The 20,576-nt window shown below is 41.0% G+C and overlaps 1 protein-coding gene across 5 annotated transcripts; it reads right to left on the bottom strand.

Moving 5' to 3' along the window:
• Positions 1-1,010: 1,010 nt before the first annotated feature.
• IL6 (interleukin 6) lies at positions 1,011-17,531 on the bottom strand. Of its 5 annotated transcripts, none has more exons than XM_059844781.1 (6): positions 17,377-17,531; positions 8,324-15,187; positions 8,099-8,212; positions 7,716-7,862; positions 5,353-5,496; positions 1,011-4,031 (listed from the first exon to the last, which is right to left on the bottom strand). In XM_059844781.1, exons 2-6 carry the CDS (start codon positions 8,582-8,584, stop codon positions 4,026-4,028), a joined length of 672 nt encoding a protein of 223 aa, XP_059700764.1. In that variant the 5' UTR covers positions 8,585-15,187; positions 17,377-17,531; the 3' UTR covers positions 1,011-4,025. The 5 variants fall into 5 exon arrangements, with proteins under 5 accessions (XP_059700764.1, XP_059700753.1, XP_059700723.1 ...); XM_059844770.1 differs by lacking the exon at positions 1,011-4,031 and having other exon boundaries at positions 4,563-5,496; positions 8,324-10,625; positions 12,567-15,187; positions 17,377-17,529; XM_059844740.1 differs by lacking the exon at positions 1,011-4,031 and having other exon boundaries at positions 4,563-5,496; positions 17,377-17,529.
• Between the last annotated feature and the right edge of the window lie 3,045 nt (positions 17,532-20,576).

The following is a 20,576-nucleotide window of genomic DNA, read 5'->3' as shown; positions in this document are numbered from 1 at the left end:
TGGCTACCACAGCTGAGCTCAAGGCTACAGTGTAGATGTGTGAAATAAAATCATTGATGCCTTCCTGAGTTTGTGGAGATTTGTACTGACTTTGAGGTATCCTGTTGATCGTAGCCCAGAGATAGGGATTGTTTGGCTTTTTACTTTGTGCCTTCTAAGTGGAGGATGTGGAGTGTGCTCGTGGTTGCCTCAGTGTCAGGGAAATGTCACCTGTCACTGGAGCCTGTTGTACCTGGTGACAAGCAATTGTGCAAGGGACAGAGAAGGAGTCCTGTGAGTTTGATGGTTTTCTTGGTCTTGGTGTATGGACTGTGGATCTCCTGCTTAGGAGGGTAGAAAAAGGATGGTCAATTTAGTGTGTCATCACTAAAGGGGAAAAAAAATCTGGCTTAGAGTATAATTTTATTCTTAATAATTTAATCTACAAAGGAACCTATCTTTGTGCTCCATAAAATTTTCAAGGCCTTAATTTTGTGAGGCAAAATTAAGGTGATTGGGAATTTATAACAGGTTTTTAAATTTCCTACAAATTCCTGATGTAGACACAAGTGGTACAAAATAACTGTGCTGTATCTCAGAGGTATAAAATAGAGGCTGTGTGGTTTTTTTTCCTTGAATGAATTTGCCAGCAAAGCTCCTATTAGCTGAACTATATCATTTAAACACAAAGTGTGCAGACTGAATCAATGTTGAGAATTTTGTCACGACAGGCCCATTTTGGTGAAGTATAAAACTTTTTTTTTTGCTACTTTGTATGGCTGTTTTCCAAAATGGCTGTAGATGACAAAGAGCTGCTTAAGATCTCATCTTCTTGCATTGTGTGGTAAATGAAACACATCTAACATAATGGTTTTTATCAGGAGAATTGCTAAATCAACTGTATATATCCTGGATGCTTTTGGAAATATTTTCTTACAGTCTTGGAATTTAAGCTATGATGATACAGATGAGCTGTGGAAATTAAAGCTCATTACATCTGTTTTCACCACAGGAGGAGAGACCACATCCTGTTAAATGTCATATGACTTATTTATTTTTTACAAATAACGACTTAATTGCAATTTCTGAATACTTTTCCGTGATGGTGTGTGATGCAATAGCCATTTCTTGGTCAAGCTTGTGGGTTACATACATTGTTTCTTGGTAATGGTTATGTTAATTCAGAATTAGAGGATGGGTTAAATGGAGGGAATGTTTATCTGCTATGTGGAAAAGAATATCGCAGGGCAAATCAAATCTCACTGTTTTGATTCTGATTGTGAATGTTTGTTTGTTTTTTTAAACATTTTCTCAGGAATTATTTTCTCAGGAAAGAATGAATCTTAGATTCTGGTCACTAATAGAAATCCAGATTGCAAAATTTCTGTGGAGTGTTTTCTGATGCCAAAGTGAGTCTTGAAAATATAGGAGGATTTGGTTAAATATGTTTAATTACAGAAATTGGTTGATTTTGCTAGTAATTCATGGAGGTAGTACTTCAAGGTTGAAGCCTGCACAGGTTGCATTTTTTTAGAGTAAGGGAGTAGGTAGGTTTTGGTTTTCCCCTTATCAAGAAGAGGAAAGAAATTCATTGAGAGAGATCAGAAATTGTTATCTAATAATTTGAGTTGAAAAGCAAGGATTTAGTCACAAGGTTTCTAGTTGTGTGTGTGTGTGTATATATATATATATGTCTTTTTTTTTGCCAATACCTTGCCCATGAGGACTTTGTTGTATACTACTGCATAATTACCTTTCCATCATTTTATCTTTGAAATTGAAGTTGGAAAATATTATTAGTTACAAATAACAATGGCAAACATAGGGAGAAGTTTCCCATCAAGCTACGCTGACCTACTGGCTCATAACTGCTGAAAAGTGATGCTGCTACCACGCTTTACTGGTGTTGTAACTCTTCCATCCCTTGTAGCATCAGCTTGATTTAGCTAATCTCACCATCAGATGTTGATAAAATCTGTGGAGGCGCTAGAGATGCATGCAGTCTCATTCAAGTAGTTCTCTCTGCCAAAATTTAGTGTTTACATCAGTACTGGGTAGGGAATGGTACTCTAGCCTGGGAAGTTGGTCAGGCTGAAATGTTTTTCACTTTATTTTTCCTTTAGAAGTTTCTTATATAGTAAAGTATGGTTAAAAAAATAGAAAAATAATACTTCAGAAACTATCCCTTACCCTCACCCCTCCACATTTCTATTACAGATGACTTAAATACTAGGTTGCATTCTGTCTTTTTGGTTTTTCGGGGTTGTTTTGGGTTTTTTTCTCTCTTATCCAGCATTCTGGTGTTACAGCAGCTGCTCTTGGGGTTATTTTGTTTCTCGTCTTAAACACTGTTTCTGAATACTGTGGGCTTTTCTTGCATACTGTGTAATGTATGCATGCTTTTCAACATAGTTTTACCTTCTTCCTTCTTTGGAAATTTAAAATCAGGATGAAGGGAGCTGGTCATCTGTGAAGCATTCCAGAATCTCAGTGTGAGGTTAACGACTAAGGATGAATGGAAACGTGGGGAAAAGCTAGCTGGGATGTGCAGGGCGAGGCTGGTCCTGTACAGCAGCAGCCAAAATGCTGCTTTGGTGGGTAATTTTGTATTTTTTTAGGTCATTATTAGTAAGTCTTTTTTTTAATTTGAGTTGTGTTAATGGGGTTTTTTTTTGCTTGGTTTTTTGTTTTTTTTTTTTTTTTTTGGAGTTTTCTTTGCTCATTGAGTTGGTTGTCAGTTTGGAAGAGCTCTCTTCAACAGAAGTGTTGAGGTATTGTTGCTGAGTGTAGTTAGGACTGCTCAGTTTTTATTATTGTTCTAGGTTTTTTATGCTGGTCTGCCAACTAAATAAATGCCTTTGTGTGTTTTACTGATGTAAAATAGTTTCTACACAGCAAATTGGAAAAAGAATGATAGGCTGGTTCATTTGAGAGGCCCTGTAACATGTTTAGCAGTGTTTAGGTCTTCTCTGATTTCATCTCAATTCCCTACTGCAAATATTTTGTGTGTCAGAAGCACCAGTGAGAGTTGGCTTCAGGTGCTGATCCTGGGAGCAGGCCCTGAAGTTGCCACTGTGACAGGAGATTGATGGCCCGCAAGGCAGCTGCTGCATTGAAGAGCCCTGAGAGCTGTGGAGGATCCACAGGTGAAATAATGGCAGCTCAGTGACGCCATCAGGGATAACACTTTTCCAGGAAGGACTTTAAAGTTGACCTCCTCACCCAACAAGTGGTAATCTTTGCTCATCTTCTGCACCCTTAAACATGGCAGCATTTACATATTTACTAGAATTGCAGACAGCCTGGATTTTAGAATTGCATCAATTAGAATTGCATCAGCGGCAGGGTGCGGGTGGAAGTGTTGGTGCTTGTCTGTCAGTTGCAAGAGGTTTCAGCACTCCAATTCTTACATGATTTTTGGTGTTTCAGTGTGAGTTTGTTTAGATGCAGTGTACATAGTAACTAATGGTGATCTCAGGAATCCACTCTCTACTGGGAGAAGTGAAACCATGAGATGGTTTCCTTTTGGTCAGGTTTTGTTCTTTTTTTTTTGTTTTTTTCCCTCTCTGTTCTCACACGTTAGGTCCAGTGTGGGATCCACTTTGGTCTTTTAGCTCTTATTGGCATAATAAAGGCCAGAAAGATCTCTGAACAAATGGTCACTTAAAGAAAGTTCCTGTGAATATAAGCAGTGAAAAGGCCAAGCCAGGCTTTCCTATGTTTCCTGAGCATGTGCCAGGACAGTTAAAGTAGGATCTTACATGCTGTTAGAGAACCCGTTCACCACAGACATCTTTCAAGAGCTCCTTGAGATCTCTTCATTCCTTCTCCAGATGTTGCTCAACTTGAGATGACCGTTTTACCATATTGGGCAAAGCAGTGGTTTGTTTTGAGCATCTGAGATGTGAGCAGTGGGTGGACTGGTCACTGTTTTGGCATCCCCAGTGGTGGAATGCATATGTGGACAATCAGATCACTCAGAGGAAGAGGAGAGTTTGCTGACATCCTTATCCACATTCCAAGGCGTGCCTTTCATCTGCGCATCTTCACCACTGTGCCAGAAGGAAAAGTGAGGGTAATTAATTAATAATCTACCATTTTTAGGGACAAAGCTTGAGGGACTTCTGCTGCCTGCATCCCCTGTGTGGTTTGTGAATTCCTCTGAGTTTGGGTATATGAGGTACCTGCACAGCTACAGTGCTGCAGATGATGCAGCCAAGGAAAGTTCAGTGGTTTGGTACTCGGGCTTAAGTCCTGTTCTGTTTTGGTTTTTTTTTTTTTTCACACAAGAACATGCATTCATGGTATGTGGCTTGTCCATACTAGTGAAGTATAAATTATAAAAGACAAACGCATGTTGCTGCATTGCTCAGCAGCAATCTGTTGGTTTATATTGCTTAAGGAAATAACCTATATTTCTTTTATTCTACTTCTTACAGTAGGCGCCAGAAATGTTTAACCAAACTTGGAAAATTCCCCTGGATGACAGCAATAAACTAATCAGAGGATAGTATTCATGTCAAAGTGGTTAATGTGGTTGTCTCACCACTTTACTTAAAAGAGACTATTTGACTTGTAAGAAGATCCTTACAAACAATTTTATTGGGTGTTCCTTATTAAATCTAAGACACTTCTCCATTTGTTTCTCAGGAGCATTGATGGTTTATCTTGTTCATTCTAAAGTGCCCTTTGCAGTGCATCTGGTTCCTTCATATCCCATTTTAAGAATTATATGGTAATCAAGTTGTCTATGTATGTACATATAGCACATATGTATATACATAGACAACTTGATAGCACATGTAGAGAACTGGCCTAATGATACAGAGAAGTTCTTGAAAGTGGTTATTCTGATAATTGCAGGTATTAAAAGCTGGATATATTAGAGTGCTTTCGTCTTATTTCAAGTTCACAGGGGTTATACAAGCTTTTTTTAAAAAAATCTGCTTTTATTTGTCTTAAATAGATAAAAAAGTTATAAATACCATCTCTCAAATGTATAAAATCATAAGTTTTACAAAAAGTTTTCTGGGTTCTGAAAATATTTTTTTAATACGTATTAAATAAGTTTATATCTGAATAGTACCATTAGAAAGGAAATAAAATACATAATCTGTTTAAATTATTTCTAAATATTGAAAATATAAATAAGAAATATTAAAACCTAATAAATATCTTAAATACAATAAATAAGTTCCTAAAAGGAAATGGGAATGTATATAGAAGCAAACCATTGTTACTATTTCTAGTTCTTAAAACAGAACAACACTGTTATCTGCCACCTGACAGATTTGTAACCAAAGGATTGTGCCTGAACTAAAACATTCAAACACTGAAACTCCTGGTGTTTTTCAAATAGCGCACAGCCCTCACTGTCTTCTCCATAAATGAAGTAAAATCTCGGAGGATGAGGTGGATGGTGATTTTCTTTGTCCAGGCATTAGTGGACTTCAGCTTTGTGTGGAGTGATTCCTGGGTAGCTGCATCTGGGATGATCACTTCTTCGGGGTTGATCACCTGTGAGAAAGACCATATTGGAGGGCCTTGGTTAAAGCACTGTCACTGGGCCTTTTGGAGAGCTTTGGTTTGTATATTCCCAACCTGCTGCATATCCACCTTTTCTGTACTGCAGACAACAGCCCTCCCTGGGACCTGTGCTTTCCTCCAGCCCTGTTTCTCTGGAGAGGTGTGAGGAATGCTGTTGCCTGCGACGACTGCTGCGTAGGAATCTGGGCTATAGTGCCATGGTTTGAATGCAGCCTCTGGCATCATGGTCCAGCAGGCTCTGGGCAGATCAATACACCCCTCCTGCTCTTTGGCAGTCAAGTGGCTGGTTAGGTAGGGAGATGCTGATCATGGTTTGTCCTAACCTGCACTGCTCCATCCTGAGTTGTAAGTTAATTGGCTGACATTGGAGTACTCACATTTTGTAACAGATTGACAAGTTTCCAAAGATGTCAAACTTGTTTAGCTACTTAGTTCTTACTTTCCAGGCATTTAGTCACATGTGAGACTATGTACCACCAACTTTCACTGATGCATGAGAGCATAACTACAAGATGAGTAAAAGTTATTTATCTTAATGAGTTATTTATCTAATGCTGACTCATAGCACTGTGCACCCAGTACCTAAAGGCTTTTGAAGAACTTGTCCCAAGAAGTGGAACTTCTGAAAACGGGACTTATATAACCAAATCATGGAGCTGTTTTAGGTGATTTGGAGTCCAAAGTTCTAGCAAGTATCTGCTTAGTCCTGTGTTTAGGATCTTTCTTACCCTTTAACAAGTGACAAAAAGATGCAAACCTCCTTCTGGAACATCTTTTTTGTGAAATATAAGAGAGAAATATTCTTCCTATCCAGACTACTTGAGAGTGTGTTCTGATCACACCTGCTTTTCCTGGTATGCCCAGCTTCCTGTTGTGCTCTGTTAAAGTTTGTATCTGGATATCCAGACAGGTATCATGCTGGTGGGTCTGTTTAACCACAAGTGATGGATTCTGGCTTTGCTGTCCTTGCCTTAAATATTTTTCTCTCACAAAGAAAAATTTCCAACCTGAAGTTCAAGGCCTTTTCTCAAAAACTCCCCAGTTTCTACAAGTTCAAGTGCTTTTGATCACTGTGTTTAATTCTGCCTGTTTTGATTACCTTGGTCAAAAAAAAAAAAAAAAATCCAAAGCCCTAAACCCAACAAACCTAGTCTCTCTCAGTTATGAAACAAACTTTCTGCAAACTCATGTATCAAGCTGGAAGCCAGTAATCAGTTGCTGTCTTATGACAGGACTATTATTCTCAGCTAGCACAGTGTGAAAAAAAGCAGTTCGGCTTCCTTTCACATAAAGAATGATGGGTATAAGTAAATATGTTAGGAAAGGTATGGCAAACACACAATACTCAATATGCTTTTCACATGCTGAGAATTGCCTGGAAGGAAATAATGCCCCAAGACTTCTGCAGTCCTTACCTGGGTGATTTTTATTAAGGCAAATGCTTTCCCCAAAGACAAAAGGAAGCATTCATATTAAGGATTATTAAAATAGCAAGAACTACTGGAATTAAGTAAATTTTAAAAGTGTGATCTTTCAGAGTTCTTCAAAACATGAAAAATGTCTGTCAGAAACTAATAGCATTTTAGTTTACCAAATCAAGAGAGAAATCAATATTTTTGTGAAAGAAGATCTTTTGCAAGCAAAATATGTGTTTTTCAGTAGGGAGCTATCTGGTAAATTGACAGCAATATCTCAATATACCATACAGCTTGGCTTAAAAGTTTGGTTTGGAGAGTTTTAAATATAATATTTTAAAAATATACTTTGCTTTTTCTTTTTTTTTTAATGTGGACTTTTAAAAAAAGTTGCTGTCTTCTACTTCTCAGTTGGTTCCAACATTAGTACAGGCTGAATTGCAGTTCTGCAATTATAAACAGGCTCTCTGAGAAAGCTTATTTCTATCAACCAGTTTAGTATATTTGTTCTTAAAACAGTGATGCATTTAGGTGGTTTGGAAATTATAACTAACAATAGAAAGTAGGAAGAAGACTTGTTTCTTTAAGAAAAGAAAGCAAAACTTTGTAAAACCTCTAAGTCATAAGGGTAAGATCTGACCATAAGGAACTGTCACCTGTCTTTTCAAGGAACTGAAACACAGCATCCTCTATTTCACATAGCATCGTCTATTTCTGACTTCACATCAGTATTAAGGCACAAAAATCATCAGAGGGAATTTAAAATCAACTCACCATCTGTCTTATGGTACGTGCCAGGTGCTCTGCGCTATAGGATAGTGATTCAACATTTTGGTTTTCGCTGATAAAAGTTTCTTGTATGTATTTGAGGTATGTCTGAAATGTATAAAGCCCACTGGAGATTTTTCGCAAGCATTTATCCTGAAATGAGAGAAAGGTGAGAAAGTCATTTAGAGTTCAAAGTGCCTTGATCTCAGTGCTGTGTGCAGGTTAGCAGGTGATGCTTCTATAGTGTGGAGGTCTGGCCAAAGCCGGCTAGAGCCGGCACAAATCTTTAGGTCAACTTGCACAGTTCTGGGTAAAACCTGCCCCAGGTATACAGGTAAAACCTGCCCCAGGTATACAGGATTAGATGGGAAAGGAGAGCTGTTCCTTGCCTCATTAAAGCCGGCGAGCAGACACCCATCTTCCTCCGTCACCTTGGGGAGGTTGAGGTTGTTGTAGAGGAGCATTTCCACGCTGTTCTGGCAGACGGCAAACTTCTCGCACATCTGGGGAGAGACACGGAGAGGTTTGGTCGCGCCTTGTCAGGAGGCAGCCGCGGCCGGGCCGGGCGTGTGAGCGAGCGAGCGTGTGCGAGCCCACGCTGCCGCCGTACCCACCTCGTCCTGCAGCTGTGCCGCCCGGGCGTGCAGCAGCCGCGCCAGCCGCAGGCTGTCGGGCAGCGCCGCCCGCCGCCCCGCCGCCTCGTCCAGCTCGGCCTCCCCCGAGGAGTCTGCGTTGGGCAGCGGGGCGGCGGCGGCCCGCGGCACCAGCAGCAGCAGTAGCAGCGGCGGCGGCAGCAGCAGCGCGGCGCGGAGGGCGGGCGGCCGGCGGCGGGCGGCGCGGGCACGGTCGCAGCCACAGTCCCGGGGAAACTTCATGGTGCGGCTTCTTCTCGGCTCCGGCCCTGGCCCCTTGTCGTCGGCGAGGCTGGCGGGTTGAATGAGCTCCGGGCATCTCTGAACGAGTATTTATTGAGGGGGCTTCGAGATTATTCATGGCCTTGGGAAAATCCGGCATGAAGCACACGGGGGGTGTGTGCTCTCGCAGCGCGCTGGGCTTGACAGGACTGCTCGAGAGCCGGGATTGTGAAACGGGCCGGGGGGGCGGCCGAAAGCAGCCGGTGGGAACATGAAGTAATCGTGCTCCGTAACTCCTTGAGGGCCGGGCTGCTCCCCGCACTCACCGCCGGCTCACCTGCCCCGCGGGGTCCCGGCCGGGGCTGGAGCCCCCCGGGCCGGCTTTCCTCGGAGCCTGCCAGCTCCAGCCGAACACAACTTCCTGGAAATTATACATGCATACCTGCCTATATATACACATACGTTATATATGCGATACGCTTCCGTATATTTTAATATTTTAACGTGGTTTAATGTTTTATGGATTTCTTATGATGTATATTTATCTCTGTATTTTAGCTATTTTTATTATTTGTATATGTGAAACTAAACGCCTGTGTTTAGGTGCTGGGTAGTACAAGTCGCAAGTTGTCTCTGAGCCACATGTGGGTGGGATTAAATACATCAAACGCTTTGAATGGACCAAAGCCAGGTCCTTCGGGAGGGGGGCTGCAGGAAATGCCACGAGGTTCCCTGTTATCTGCTGCCTTATCTCTTTCTGCCTACCTGTTGCAGGAATTTTAACCTTTCAGGGGGACTCTTCACCCAGGGCAAGTGTGCCTGTTGGGATCAATCTTGTAGAATGCAGTCTGAGTCAAACTTTTTAAGGCATGCTGACATTGAACTTTTGGGATGTCTTGAACTGATTTTGGCCAAACTGCCTTTTTTTTTTTTTTTTTGTAAATGTTTTCTCCCATAAGGAGGACCAGAGTCTGCACTGGGAACTCCTAGAAGGAGATTACAGACTTGGGAGAGCAGAACATGGGGCGTAAGAGAGGTGTTAGAGACAATGCAGAAACTGAAAAATACCCCAAATACTTCATTTTCTAAGCATAGCCTGAAAAGAGAGTCTCAGGAAAGAAGCAGCGTACTACTGTTTTTTTATTGAATGTTTCTTTCTATCAGTAGCAGAAAAGCAGCTGCTGTAATTTTGCCCAGTGGAGAGATATTAGTGCTGGAACACAAGTGTGAGAGAGCAGTTTTCAACAGCAGCAATCCATCTCTGCCCAGGTCCCCAAGTGCAGCAGGGGGGATATTGCCAGAACAGTATTTGCTGTAATGTCAGGTCTGTGGCATTAGGCATAGAAGAAAGCATGCCACTAGCAGTACGTTTGACTATTATCAATGAAAAGATCCAACTGAAATGTGCTAAAGGATTAAAACAGCCAGGCCAGATGAGCTCAAAGTCTGGTATTTGCTTTTGCATAACCATCAGAGGCAGGCAGATACATCAGGGAGGGAACTCCTGCCTACCTCTTTTTCCACTTGCGATAGCACATGTATGTACGTCTCAGGGATTTCCTTCCGCTGCCAGGCGACTCATAGGCTGTTCCCTGCAGACAGCCAAACTTTTCCTTTACCTAACCTAAGTGAAAATACTATTCTTAAAATGAGGAAAACTTAGTAGAAGGCTGTGTTTCCTTAATAATATTTTTCAGCAAGCATTCTGTAATTTTGTCTTCTCTGTAGCTCTAATTCTTAATTTTGTAAACTTATTTTATTAATAACTCATTGTATTGTGAAAGTCTCTATTCCTTAGAAATTTTCAGAGAACATTTTTGTGCTGATCACTGTTATACAGTCTTGCTGATGTGTGTAGTTGCATCTGCAGAGTGAAATAAAAGCAAGTTTCAACTGTTCCTCATCTAAAAGTCTCTAATCCTTCAGTTACTGTTTTCTCATTTTGGGGTTTTGTTTACTTTTTTTTATATGAATGTCCATGTGACTTTTCAGAAGTACAGAATATACTTACATGCTCCAGTGAAAGGTGCTCATTAATGGCTTAGAAACTCCATTTGATAATCTAGGACAAAGCATAGCATTCAAGGGAAGAAGGAACTGGAATTTACACAATGGCATTAGAATACTTGTATTGCTTTGGACAGTTTCTTATGGAAAATCACTTATTTAATTGGTACTGTACATAGAAGAAATACTTTTGCACTGATCTCTCTGTAATAATGGTTAGATTTTGGGGAGGGTGTAAAGGAGATCTGCACTGCATTACTAATTAGTTGGCACTGTATGGCACTGAATATCACTGATTCATCAGTAGTCACGTTGTTCAAAATTTAATAATCTCTGAACAAACAGTGCTTGCTCATGACTTACCTACAGATCAGGAGATCCTGGTACTTAAAATGTAGGAATATTATAACTCAGACTCTGAGGCATAGTTTCTAGATGCCAAGGAATTTCTTTCCTGCATAGCATCTTTGTAATACTGTAGATTACTGTTCTTGCATTCTTTTATTTCTATTGCACTGTATTTCATTGTACAAATTTTTTCTTTGTATTTTCATTTATACTGTCAACAAGATGGCTGCATACTGGTATGTAAAAACTTCCTAAAGTGGGATTTCAGAAATTCTGAGTGTTTAACCAACTTTTTCTTCTATCTGAGAAATAAGCACTACTACTGCACATTTCTGGAGGAGCAGAGAGACCATTTCTGAACGTTGTAAAAAAATCTCTCCTCTCCAATTGTCACACATGAAGATTGTTCCAGGTTCCAGTCAAGTTACAGCCAACCCAGGATCATCCCATGTGTGTTTTCTAGGATCAATGTGCAACTCACTGACCCATTCTGGAAAAGGTTCTTTCTTCTAGAACTGGTCTGCCTGGGAGCAAGTCTCTGCCACTTTTGCTCTTGATAACCTGGGAGGTTTGCAGAAAGGAGCCTGTTTTCAGGAGAGGTGGATGATAACACGGAAATGCTATTACCACTGAAGAATTCAACAAGCTGCCAGAGCTGTCATGGTCAAAACTTGTCTTTCCTCCTCTGTCAGCCACCAGGCACGTGTCTGCAAGGAGCCCTTCCATGTGCAGGGGCAAAACCCAGTGCCATTGGCAGCAGCAGGAGACCTTGCTTGCTGAGTGTTGTGAGTCAAACATAAATGGCATTCTTACATGGAAAAATATGGTCTTTCAATGAAGTAGAATTACTAGGGTGCAGTAAGTTCCACTCCAATCTGTGTGTTTGGTTTGACTATCATTTTTCTATCTAATAATCTCCATTATTTTACAGTAGTCAAAAAACCAGTAATGTTTATTTGGGGATTATGACTTAAAATAGTACTGTTGGTAGTAGGAGAAGAAATACAACTGAAAATGTGGTGTTCTTCCATAGGAGTGTTGGATTGTGTGTGGAAGAAAATACCAATAGTTGTAAATGGGATCATGACAATCACTAAGCAAATAACTTCCAAACATTTTGAATGAGGAGGAAAGCTGTCTGATTCCCCTGACATTTTTTTTGGTTGAATTCTTCATAGCTTCTAACAAGGGAACTCGAATTCCTACAGAGCTTGTAAAGAGTGTAAGAGTTCTTTGTAATGTCAAACCAAGCTGCCCTGTGCTGTATTTGAAGTGAACAGGTTGAGCAGGTCAGTAATACCCCGTGTTCTTGTTTCTCATAAGCAAACATTGCTTTGACAAGCTGCATGTCACCAAAGAGTCCTGGTGCACTTTACTAACGGCCCATCACTTTTTGTGGCTTGGCAAGTTCTTTCCTTCTCTGTTGGTTTTTTGCCAAGTAACTTCAAAGTTTTTGGGGGATTTTTTTTGTGAAAAGCTTTGGGGATTGCTCACTTTTCTTTCCTAAAAGAAGACTTGCATCATTCTTAAAAAAGGCTAAGATGTGTAGTAAGACTTGATTTTTTTTCTTGAGTGCATCATATGCAAGTACCATGAATTTCCTTGCCTTAAGCTAGATTACAGGTTTAGAGGAAAAAATTTTACTTACCTTTAAATTATGTCCTGGTTTTCAGCTTTATCTGCTTAATTTCAAGAAGATAAATAATGCTATGGACTTCTCTAGCCAACTTCTGGCAGACAACAACTTCCAGCCATGCAGTCCTTGGTGAAAGAGGTCCTAGATATAAGGGTCTTGGGGAATATCTGGATGCTGCAAGACACATCTAATGCTACATGTCCTTCAAGTCAAAATGATTGCAGGCATTTTAATGCTTCAATGGAAATATTTTGGCACCTGACAGTGAAACTAGATTTTCACTAGGAGCACTTTGCTTCTGTGACTGCACTGTTAAATGACATAAGGAAGAAATTTGATGAACTTTTCTCATGGAAGGAAGGCAGCTGTTGCTTTCTCTCCATCACAGCACAGTGTGCCTGCTGGGGTGAGTGGTGCCTCTTTTAGGGGTGCTTGAGACACCAGAGCAGAGAGCTGGCTGGTCAAGTTAGAAATACTGATGGCCTTGGGTTTTTCACAAGTAGCATGCTGTTACCTGGCTTGTTTTGTGAGCATCACTCACAAGGACAAAACACTGTTTTGACAGGGATGCCATTTTGTCAGCATTGTGTTTTGAGCTGTTGTAGGGCTGTACTTCTAAAAGAAATGTCTGTTTTTTAAAATTAATTGACTGCAAGTTTCACTTGTGTTTAAGGAACTTCTCAGTTCCCATTGAGCTTGCTTTCTAAGCATGAAAGATGATAATTCAAAGAAGTTATATGATGAAGAAGAGTGAGGTATTTCAGTCACCAGAGAAGATGGCCATGCTGAAAAGAGATCACTGGGGAGCCTGAGTGTCTGGGAGGTACTGAATGGTGTAAGTATTTATCTTTATTGTTTACCATTTTTAATATGGTACATTAGATGTAGATTGTGTTTTACAAAGCATTCAAAAGTGGGGTTTTCCCTCCAAGGAACTTGCTCAATGCCAAAGGAAACTGAAGAGTGCCAATGTTTATAATCCCACACATGAATGCATACCAACTCTAGCTCACCTCAGCAAAGAGGATCTATTTCACTCTTAAATAAAAGCTCATGTGTTGTTCCATGAGACATCTGTAAATCTAACTGTGTTTACCCTTGTCCATGCCCAATGTTTTTGTGCCCATAATCTCATTATCAGACTATTGTTTCACTTGGTTTGACATTTAGCCGTGCATTCTCTTGCGTTCTCTTTCTGCTTTTCCTGGTGATTGTCTTTGTGACTTTGTAAATTACCTACGCATAAGCCAAGTCATTTAATGAAATTTTTATGTTTTTTTCCTGGAAAGCAGTGGTTTCTCTCTGTAGTCAGAGCAGAAACTGGATAGTATCAGTGGTAAAAGTATTGTAACTCCATTGTTAGAATGAGATGCAAGGCTTCAGTACATTCCTTTTGGGAGATAACTTTTCAATAGCACTTCAAATGTGTTGGAAGTTTCTCTTAGCGGATGGGAATCTGGAAAACCAAAATGCAGAGTGCACCTTCAAGTAGTGTTGCGTGCTTTCATAGAGGTTTTCTAGCTCAAGGATCCTGTAGTGACACAGTGAAGCTGCTATGGAGTTTGCCACTTTGGTCATACCATTTTGTTGAGAAAACTGAGTATCACTACTCAGAAATTGCCTTGCACATTGGGGTATTTGAGTCTTTCTTCCTTGCTGGGTGAGTTCTAGCAAACTTCTTTATTATTCTAAACTGAATTTGTGCAAGGGAACCTACTTACCATAGCAGGAGCCCTTTCTAATTGCATCCTAGCACACTATAATAGGGTTAATAGATTGTGCTGGATCTGTAATAGTCACTCTTGCCACACTGCTGTTCTTGAAGCAAAAGTGTCCTGGGGGCCAGGTTAGCTATAAAGACTTTGGTCCCATCACCAGAGGATCTGAGTGGTAGAGGTCCAACTAATTTTTTCCTTCAGATGGCTAGTTAGATGGTCTGGTGCTTTTTTGTTTAGATTGCTCAACCAGGATGTGGGAGATGTTGAATCATATCCCTTCCTTATTTAAATGGATTGTGAACCCAGTTTTACTCCTTTACAGGAAAGTCTCTCAACTCCCAAGAAGAATATTGGCCAAGATGTTTTTCTATTGCTCCTCTTAAAGTGAACCTTTTTTTTTGTCACAAAGAGAAGATCAGGAGCCTGTGTGCCACCTTAGTGGATTCCAAGGGAAGTTTGCTCAAATATGTAGTACAAAAAATTCAGACCTTGGGCAGAAATAGAAAGTGATTTCCAGGGACACTCTGACCCCAGAGCTGTTGAGTAAGCCTGGGCAGAAGTGAAGGCCTCACTTCCTCCATGGGCTACTTTTTGGAAGGAAGAGCTGGTTCCTATGGTGAAATTGAGGAGGATTGGGTGGCAAGTCCTCCTGGCAAAGGGTCCTGGCTACCTGGGAGTCACACCTGCTTCCTGAGGGGAAAAAGCTCTTCTCCCTGGAATTTCTTTTGTACCTGGTGCAAGAGCTTCTCAAGAGCAGCACACCAGCTCTCACATACCCCTTCCTTGGCAGGGCTTCTGTACGTGCCTGGCAGGGGAGCACCACAGCTCTGCCCGCTCGCTTGGGTCAGGCACTCCTCGCTGTGAAGTCCCCTGGTATCGCTCGTTGAAAATGCAGAATGTATTCAATTTCCCCTGCTGATGTTAAAATTACGTGTGAGACCAGAAGTTAAAAATAAAAACCAGAAGCAGTCAAGCTGAACTGCTCTGATATGAAACCATCCCCTTCCCCCCAGCCCTTCCCTACAGCTGCAGCTACGTGTGACAATGGCAGTTTTGGTGTGGAGAGGGAACTTGTTAAAAATCTCCCTTTGTGCTTTAGCTCTGCATTATCAACCATCAGTCCCTGCTGCTCTTACTTAGATTTTTGTTGTTACTCAAAAATGCTCAAATATTGAAATTTCTATGGTGTACTTTTTTCTTATACTCCTTGTCTGGACTTTCCAGTATTTTGAAAGTGCCTAGACTTTCAAAAGATGCTGATGTGAAGGCATCAAGGAGTATTGTCTTTATTCCCTATGGATACAGGAACAATTGGCAAACATGAACAGAGAATAAAGGCCTTGGTCAGAATTACAGGCATTTTTAAGGAAGGGTAAATTAAACTTTTGTGTTTCATTATTATCTGTTTGCAATAGTCTATGCAGTTTTTCTTGTGGGAAGTTGTATATTTTATACATTATGCAAAATAACTACTGTCTAAAATGTGATGTTCTACTATTTTTTTTTTAAAGTCATGTAGAAGAAGACTCCATGGAGACTCCTATGCTGTTACCAATTGTACATTAAATCTCCCATTTAGCCTGGGCAGCACACAACTATTAAGGAAATCTCCTGCTTTCTGCATAACATTTAGCATGTAGTTCCACAACTGTTATAAGCTGATATAGTAACATAGAATCATACATTAGTGTGCTGCCCCCAGGCTTATTTATAATTCAAATGTAGTTTAAAGCTCTTTCAATGAGCCCTGCTAACTCCTGGGAAGTGGGGACATGGTATCAAATGGGTATACAGGAGGGAAGGATGCTACCAAAAAGGAGTATCACTGCCAGTCTGTAGTCTGACTTATGCCACGAGTCACTTTTCTCACCACTTCCCATGTGTGTCAGCACTGGTGTTTGAGCCATTATGTCAGACTGGGAGGGAGGATCTAGTTGGAAAATAAGACACCAAAGGAATTTTACTAGTTTTCATTAGGATCCTGTCTGTGATCTGAGTGACTCTGCCTCCCTGTCTGAACACTTGTGTCAGTATGATGGAGCAAGCTGCAATGCCTGACTCCTGGGAGAGTATCAACAACAAATTAATTAAAATCACTGTGGTTTTTTGGTTGAGCATGAAAAATGTTATGCCGCACCTCAAAAGAAATGTTACCTCTCACACCTCCAAAGCAGTGCACACTCTTGAAAACAGATTAAAAATGGAGAAAGTTTTTAGACATTGATGCGGGCATCAGTTTTTATTAACAAAAAAAGGTAGTAGCTAAAGTCAATTTGAATTCATGAGGACTTTTGTCTCCCCACCTGCTTTCAACTACAGACATTATTTAGGACAAATAGTTGTTGTTGTTATTATTATTATTATTATTAATCCCTCACTGGTCTTTTTTGTCATCTCCACCCTCTAGCCCACGGAAAGCTATTGCACATGTTTTTAAACTGTTGTAACTCCATTGATTTTGATAGAACTTCGCTTGCCTGATGAAAGAGCAAAGAGAGTCATGCAGCCATATGACCACTGTCAGTGCATGCTTTGCCATCTGAGTGGGTAAGTTCACAGCTGTCAACTTTTTCTGCTAAGCAATGTGATGGGGGTGCAAGACCCTTCAGACAGCAAATTTCAAGAGCTGATAACCCTTGGAAACGCAGCTATGAAAGGAGCGCTGGTGTGTGAACATATGGTTTAACCAGAGCTCTCTGTGCTCTTGGGTCTGCAGAGAATAAAAAGCCTGCAAACAGTCAGGAAAACAAAGCTGACTTTCCTGGTTTATGATGAAGATGAAAAAAAAATGGTTGGAAGCCTCCTTTAACATTTCTAGAATTCCATTACTTTTTGTTTCACATTTTGTATCTTCCTGATTGTGTCCATATTAAGAAATTTTTTGTAAATAATTTCAGGGAATTGGTCACAGGGGTAATGAAAATATCTGCTTATCAGAAGAGTAAGATCAGTGTCACAGAGAGAAAAAGTTGTTTTAAAACTTTCTCAAAGACAATGTAAAATTACTGTAAGAGGGTGAACTCTTAACATTTCTATTGAATTCATTATGAAACTGGCACTGTCTTATATGTAAAAGGAGAGACAAAGTTGGAAATGGCTCCTACCTTTCCTCCTAAAATCTGTATAATTTGTTCACTCTCTTCTGAGCCTGAGCTTCTCAGCAAGCTTTGAGGAAACTTCTAAAAGCAGCACCATCAAAACCAAGGCTAGCATAGTAAGAAATATGCAAAATTTTTTGAGATACCACACAGATGATATCAGAAAAGGAGGAATTACTAGTTGCAAATATTAGATGACATCTGTTTGAAATCCCTTGCTTGCCATTGACGCAGGACACTTCTTTACCAGGTGACAAAGTCACTCTGCCTGTTCTACTACTTGTCCCTTCAAGTTGGTCCCTTAAGCACTAGTAATCTTGATGTAGCCTGGAGTAACTCTTCTTAGAGTGTGAAGATTAAATGTTTCAAAATTCATTATGGGATCATGAGATCATATCAAAATTCCAAAATGAAGTCACAGGTTTTCTGTAGTAACAAGCTTTTTATTTTGAAATAGATTTTCTGTGGCCACTTGCCAGAAGTAATACTTATTGTTAAAGATTTTGAAATAGATTACATTTTTTTTTTATTTGAAAAAGGTTGTTACACTTCTAATTTGTTCAGTAAAGGTCTTTCCCTGAATAGCTCCCCCTGACGTCTCTAGGAGTCTGTAATCCCACAGTCCCTTGATACTTCTGAAGTTTGCTCTTAGTTCCCTACGGATATGTACATTTTTTGTGTCCTCAACTCCTTTCCCTGCACCTAGGTTAAGCTTCACCGAATTGTTTTCCCCAAAATCTCCGTTTGCCTAGGATGTTCCTTTTTGTGATATTGCATGTCTTCCTTTCTGTTTTAAAACAGCATCACACTACAAAGTATAGACAATTTTAGGCTTTGACCTGGACTGAAAAATCCATGGAATATAATTTCCTCAGATAGCCTCAGACAATATTTATTTTCCTGATAAAGCACCAGTGAAGTCCTTTGGAGCAGCTCATGCACATATTTAGTCTACTTTTTACTCTTTACTATTTTATTTTTCACTTTTGCTTCTTGCTTCAGCATTTGCAGCCTGTCATTCTCACCAAGAGTTTATCCTGAACAGCAAGGTCACATGAAAACCATCCTAACACTACTCTAAGCCAAGGCTACTCTGCAGCTTTGCAAAGGAAATACCAGCAAGAGTTTTCATCGCCTTCATCTTTTTCCCTTCAGTAATCTGGAATGCTTTCAGTAAATCATGAGTTATTTACATGAAATAGAAAATAATTATTTTTATCTGTGGATGACCTAAAAAATCAGGAGTGGCTCTTGGCATGTCCATATTGTGGGAAAGCTGTGATAGCTGCTCATCTTTTTTGTCTTGATCACAAAGTGAATTAGGAATGAGACTCTAGAATGGGGGTTTTTGGTGCTAAAATGGGGCATATTTAATGAGATGGCTATTTACAAATTGAATGGATATTAGGTGACATGTAAGTGATCACTGCAGGGGCCCACTGGCTCATGATGATCCCTTGCTCTGGAGCTCGGTGATGATGTTACACCTCAAACACAAATGTCCGGGGTAAGGGACTGCCGGCATTGCCGCAGGGCCTGGTTGGCACCAAGTGCTGCCACAAAGCAGATGATTCAGAAGCCACAGGAACAGACTTTCTGAACCACAGCTCCTGACGTCTGTAATGTCATCCTCAGTGACAGAGCTGTCCTCTTCCTGATGTAAAAAAGGAACATGATTTCTTCAGCTCTGTCCGATACCCCCGCTGTGGACAGCGTTGTGCTGCGGTATAGTGAGATGTACTATATGTCAGCTATAATGAGTTATGGGAATGAGCCGATGCCAGAGGTGTTCCTCCTCTGGGAGGGGAGAGCATTCCCACTCCTTGGGTTCCAGCTTCCTTCACTGATTCACTGAGAAGCTGCTGAAAACTCCACGTGGAGTTTTATAGACTCAAACCAAAAGGAATCCGCTCCTCTCCCTGCTGTGGGACCGAGAGCACAGCGCTCACACTCCTCTCTGCAGTGGGGAAGCTCTGGCAGAGGGATGGGGTATCCAAGGTAAGTTTTAGTGTTGGCTCTAAAAGGAGCCAACAGGCCTCAGGCACCTCACATGGCCTGGAATTGTTCCTGACTGTTGAAGTGTCCCTGCTTGCAGATTGATTTCCCCAGCTCCTTTCACAGGGTAATCTTAGGTGCGGAGGAAGAACCACCAACAGGTCTTAGGCCCAAGTCTCTGAGCCAGCTTAAAGAGGTGCTTAGGCCATGTTTCTGAGCCAGCCTAGAGAGGTGCTTAGGCCCATGCCTCTGAGCCAGCCTAAAGAGGTGCTTAGGCCATGTCTCTGAGCCAGCCTAGAGAAGTGCTTAGGCCCAAGTCTCTGAGCCAGCTTAAAGAGGTGCTTAGGCCATGTTTCTGAGCCAGCCTAAAGAGGTGCTTAGGCCCATGTTTCTGAGCCAGCCTAAAGAGGTGCTTAGGCCATGTCTCTGAGCCAGCCTAAAGAGGTGTTTAGGCCCATGCCTCTGAGCCAGCCTAGAGAAGTGCTTAGGCCCAAGTCTCTGAGCTAGCCTTAAGAGGTGTTTAGGCCCATGCCTCTGAGCCAGCCTAGAGAAGTGCTTAGGCCCAAGTCTCTGAGCCAGCCTTAAGAGGTGTTTAGGCCCATGCCTCTGAGCCAGCCTAGAGAAGTGCTTAGGCCCAAGTCTCTGAGCCAGCCTAAAGAGGTGCTTAGGCCCATTTCTCTGAGCCAGCCCGTGCGCTGGTGGCTGTGGGGTCACACAGCAGTGGGACAGGTGAGCATGGCTGCTGGGCCTTTGTCCTCCAACAAAGCTTTTTTAAGGAATGCTGTTTGGAGCCTTTAACTTCAGCACACAAGGAGCTGGCAGATCTAATTACCTTCCTTGCCAATTTTATGCAACATGGCAGGAATATGTTAAATGTTTCCTGAAAACAAATGAAAACTTCAGACCACTAAGCAATAGAGCACCAGGAGAAAAAACCATGCAATATTCTGGCACATAACAACACAGCAAATAATCTGTTTTACATAAATAATGTAGTTCATTCCCATTACAAAGAACTATTCACATATGAATGGTTTGTGTCATTTCTCTCTGCTGACGTAAGACTTTCCAGTCTTTTGCATTTTATTTATTACTGTTAGTTTACAGTACTGATAGATTTAATTTTTGACAATTTATGCAATATAGATACAGTTTTTTCCCTAAACAAATAGCGGTGCCCACAAAATTTAGCTTTTAAGCTAAGTGTTGTT

The sequence above is a fragment of the Haemorhous mexicanus genome, chromosome 1, assembly GCF_027477595.1.
Source record: "Haemorhous mexicanus isolate bHaeMex1 chromosome 1, bHaeMex1.pri, whole genome shotgun sequence".
In the NCBI taxonomy this organism is placed as follows: Eukaryota; Metazoa; Chordata; class Aves; order Passeriformes; family Fringillidae; genus Haemorhous; species Haemorhous mexicanus.
The sequence above is the reverse complement of the archived record's forward strand: the minus strand, read 5'-3'. Positions and strand labels throughout refer to the sequence as shown.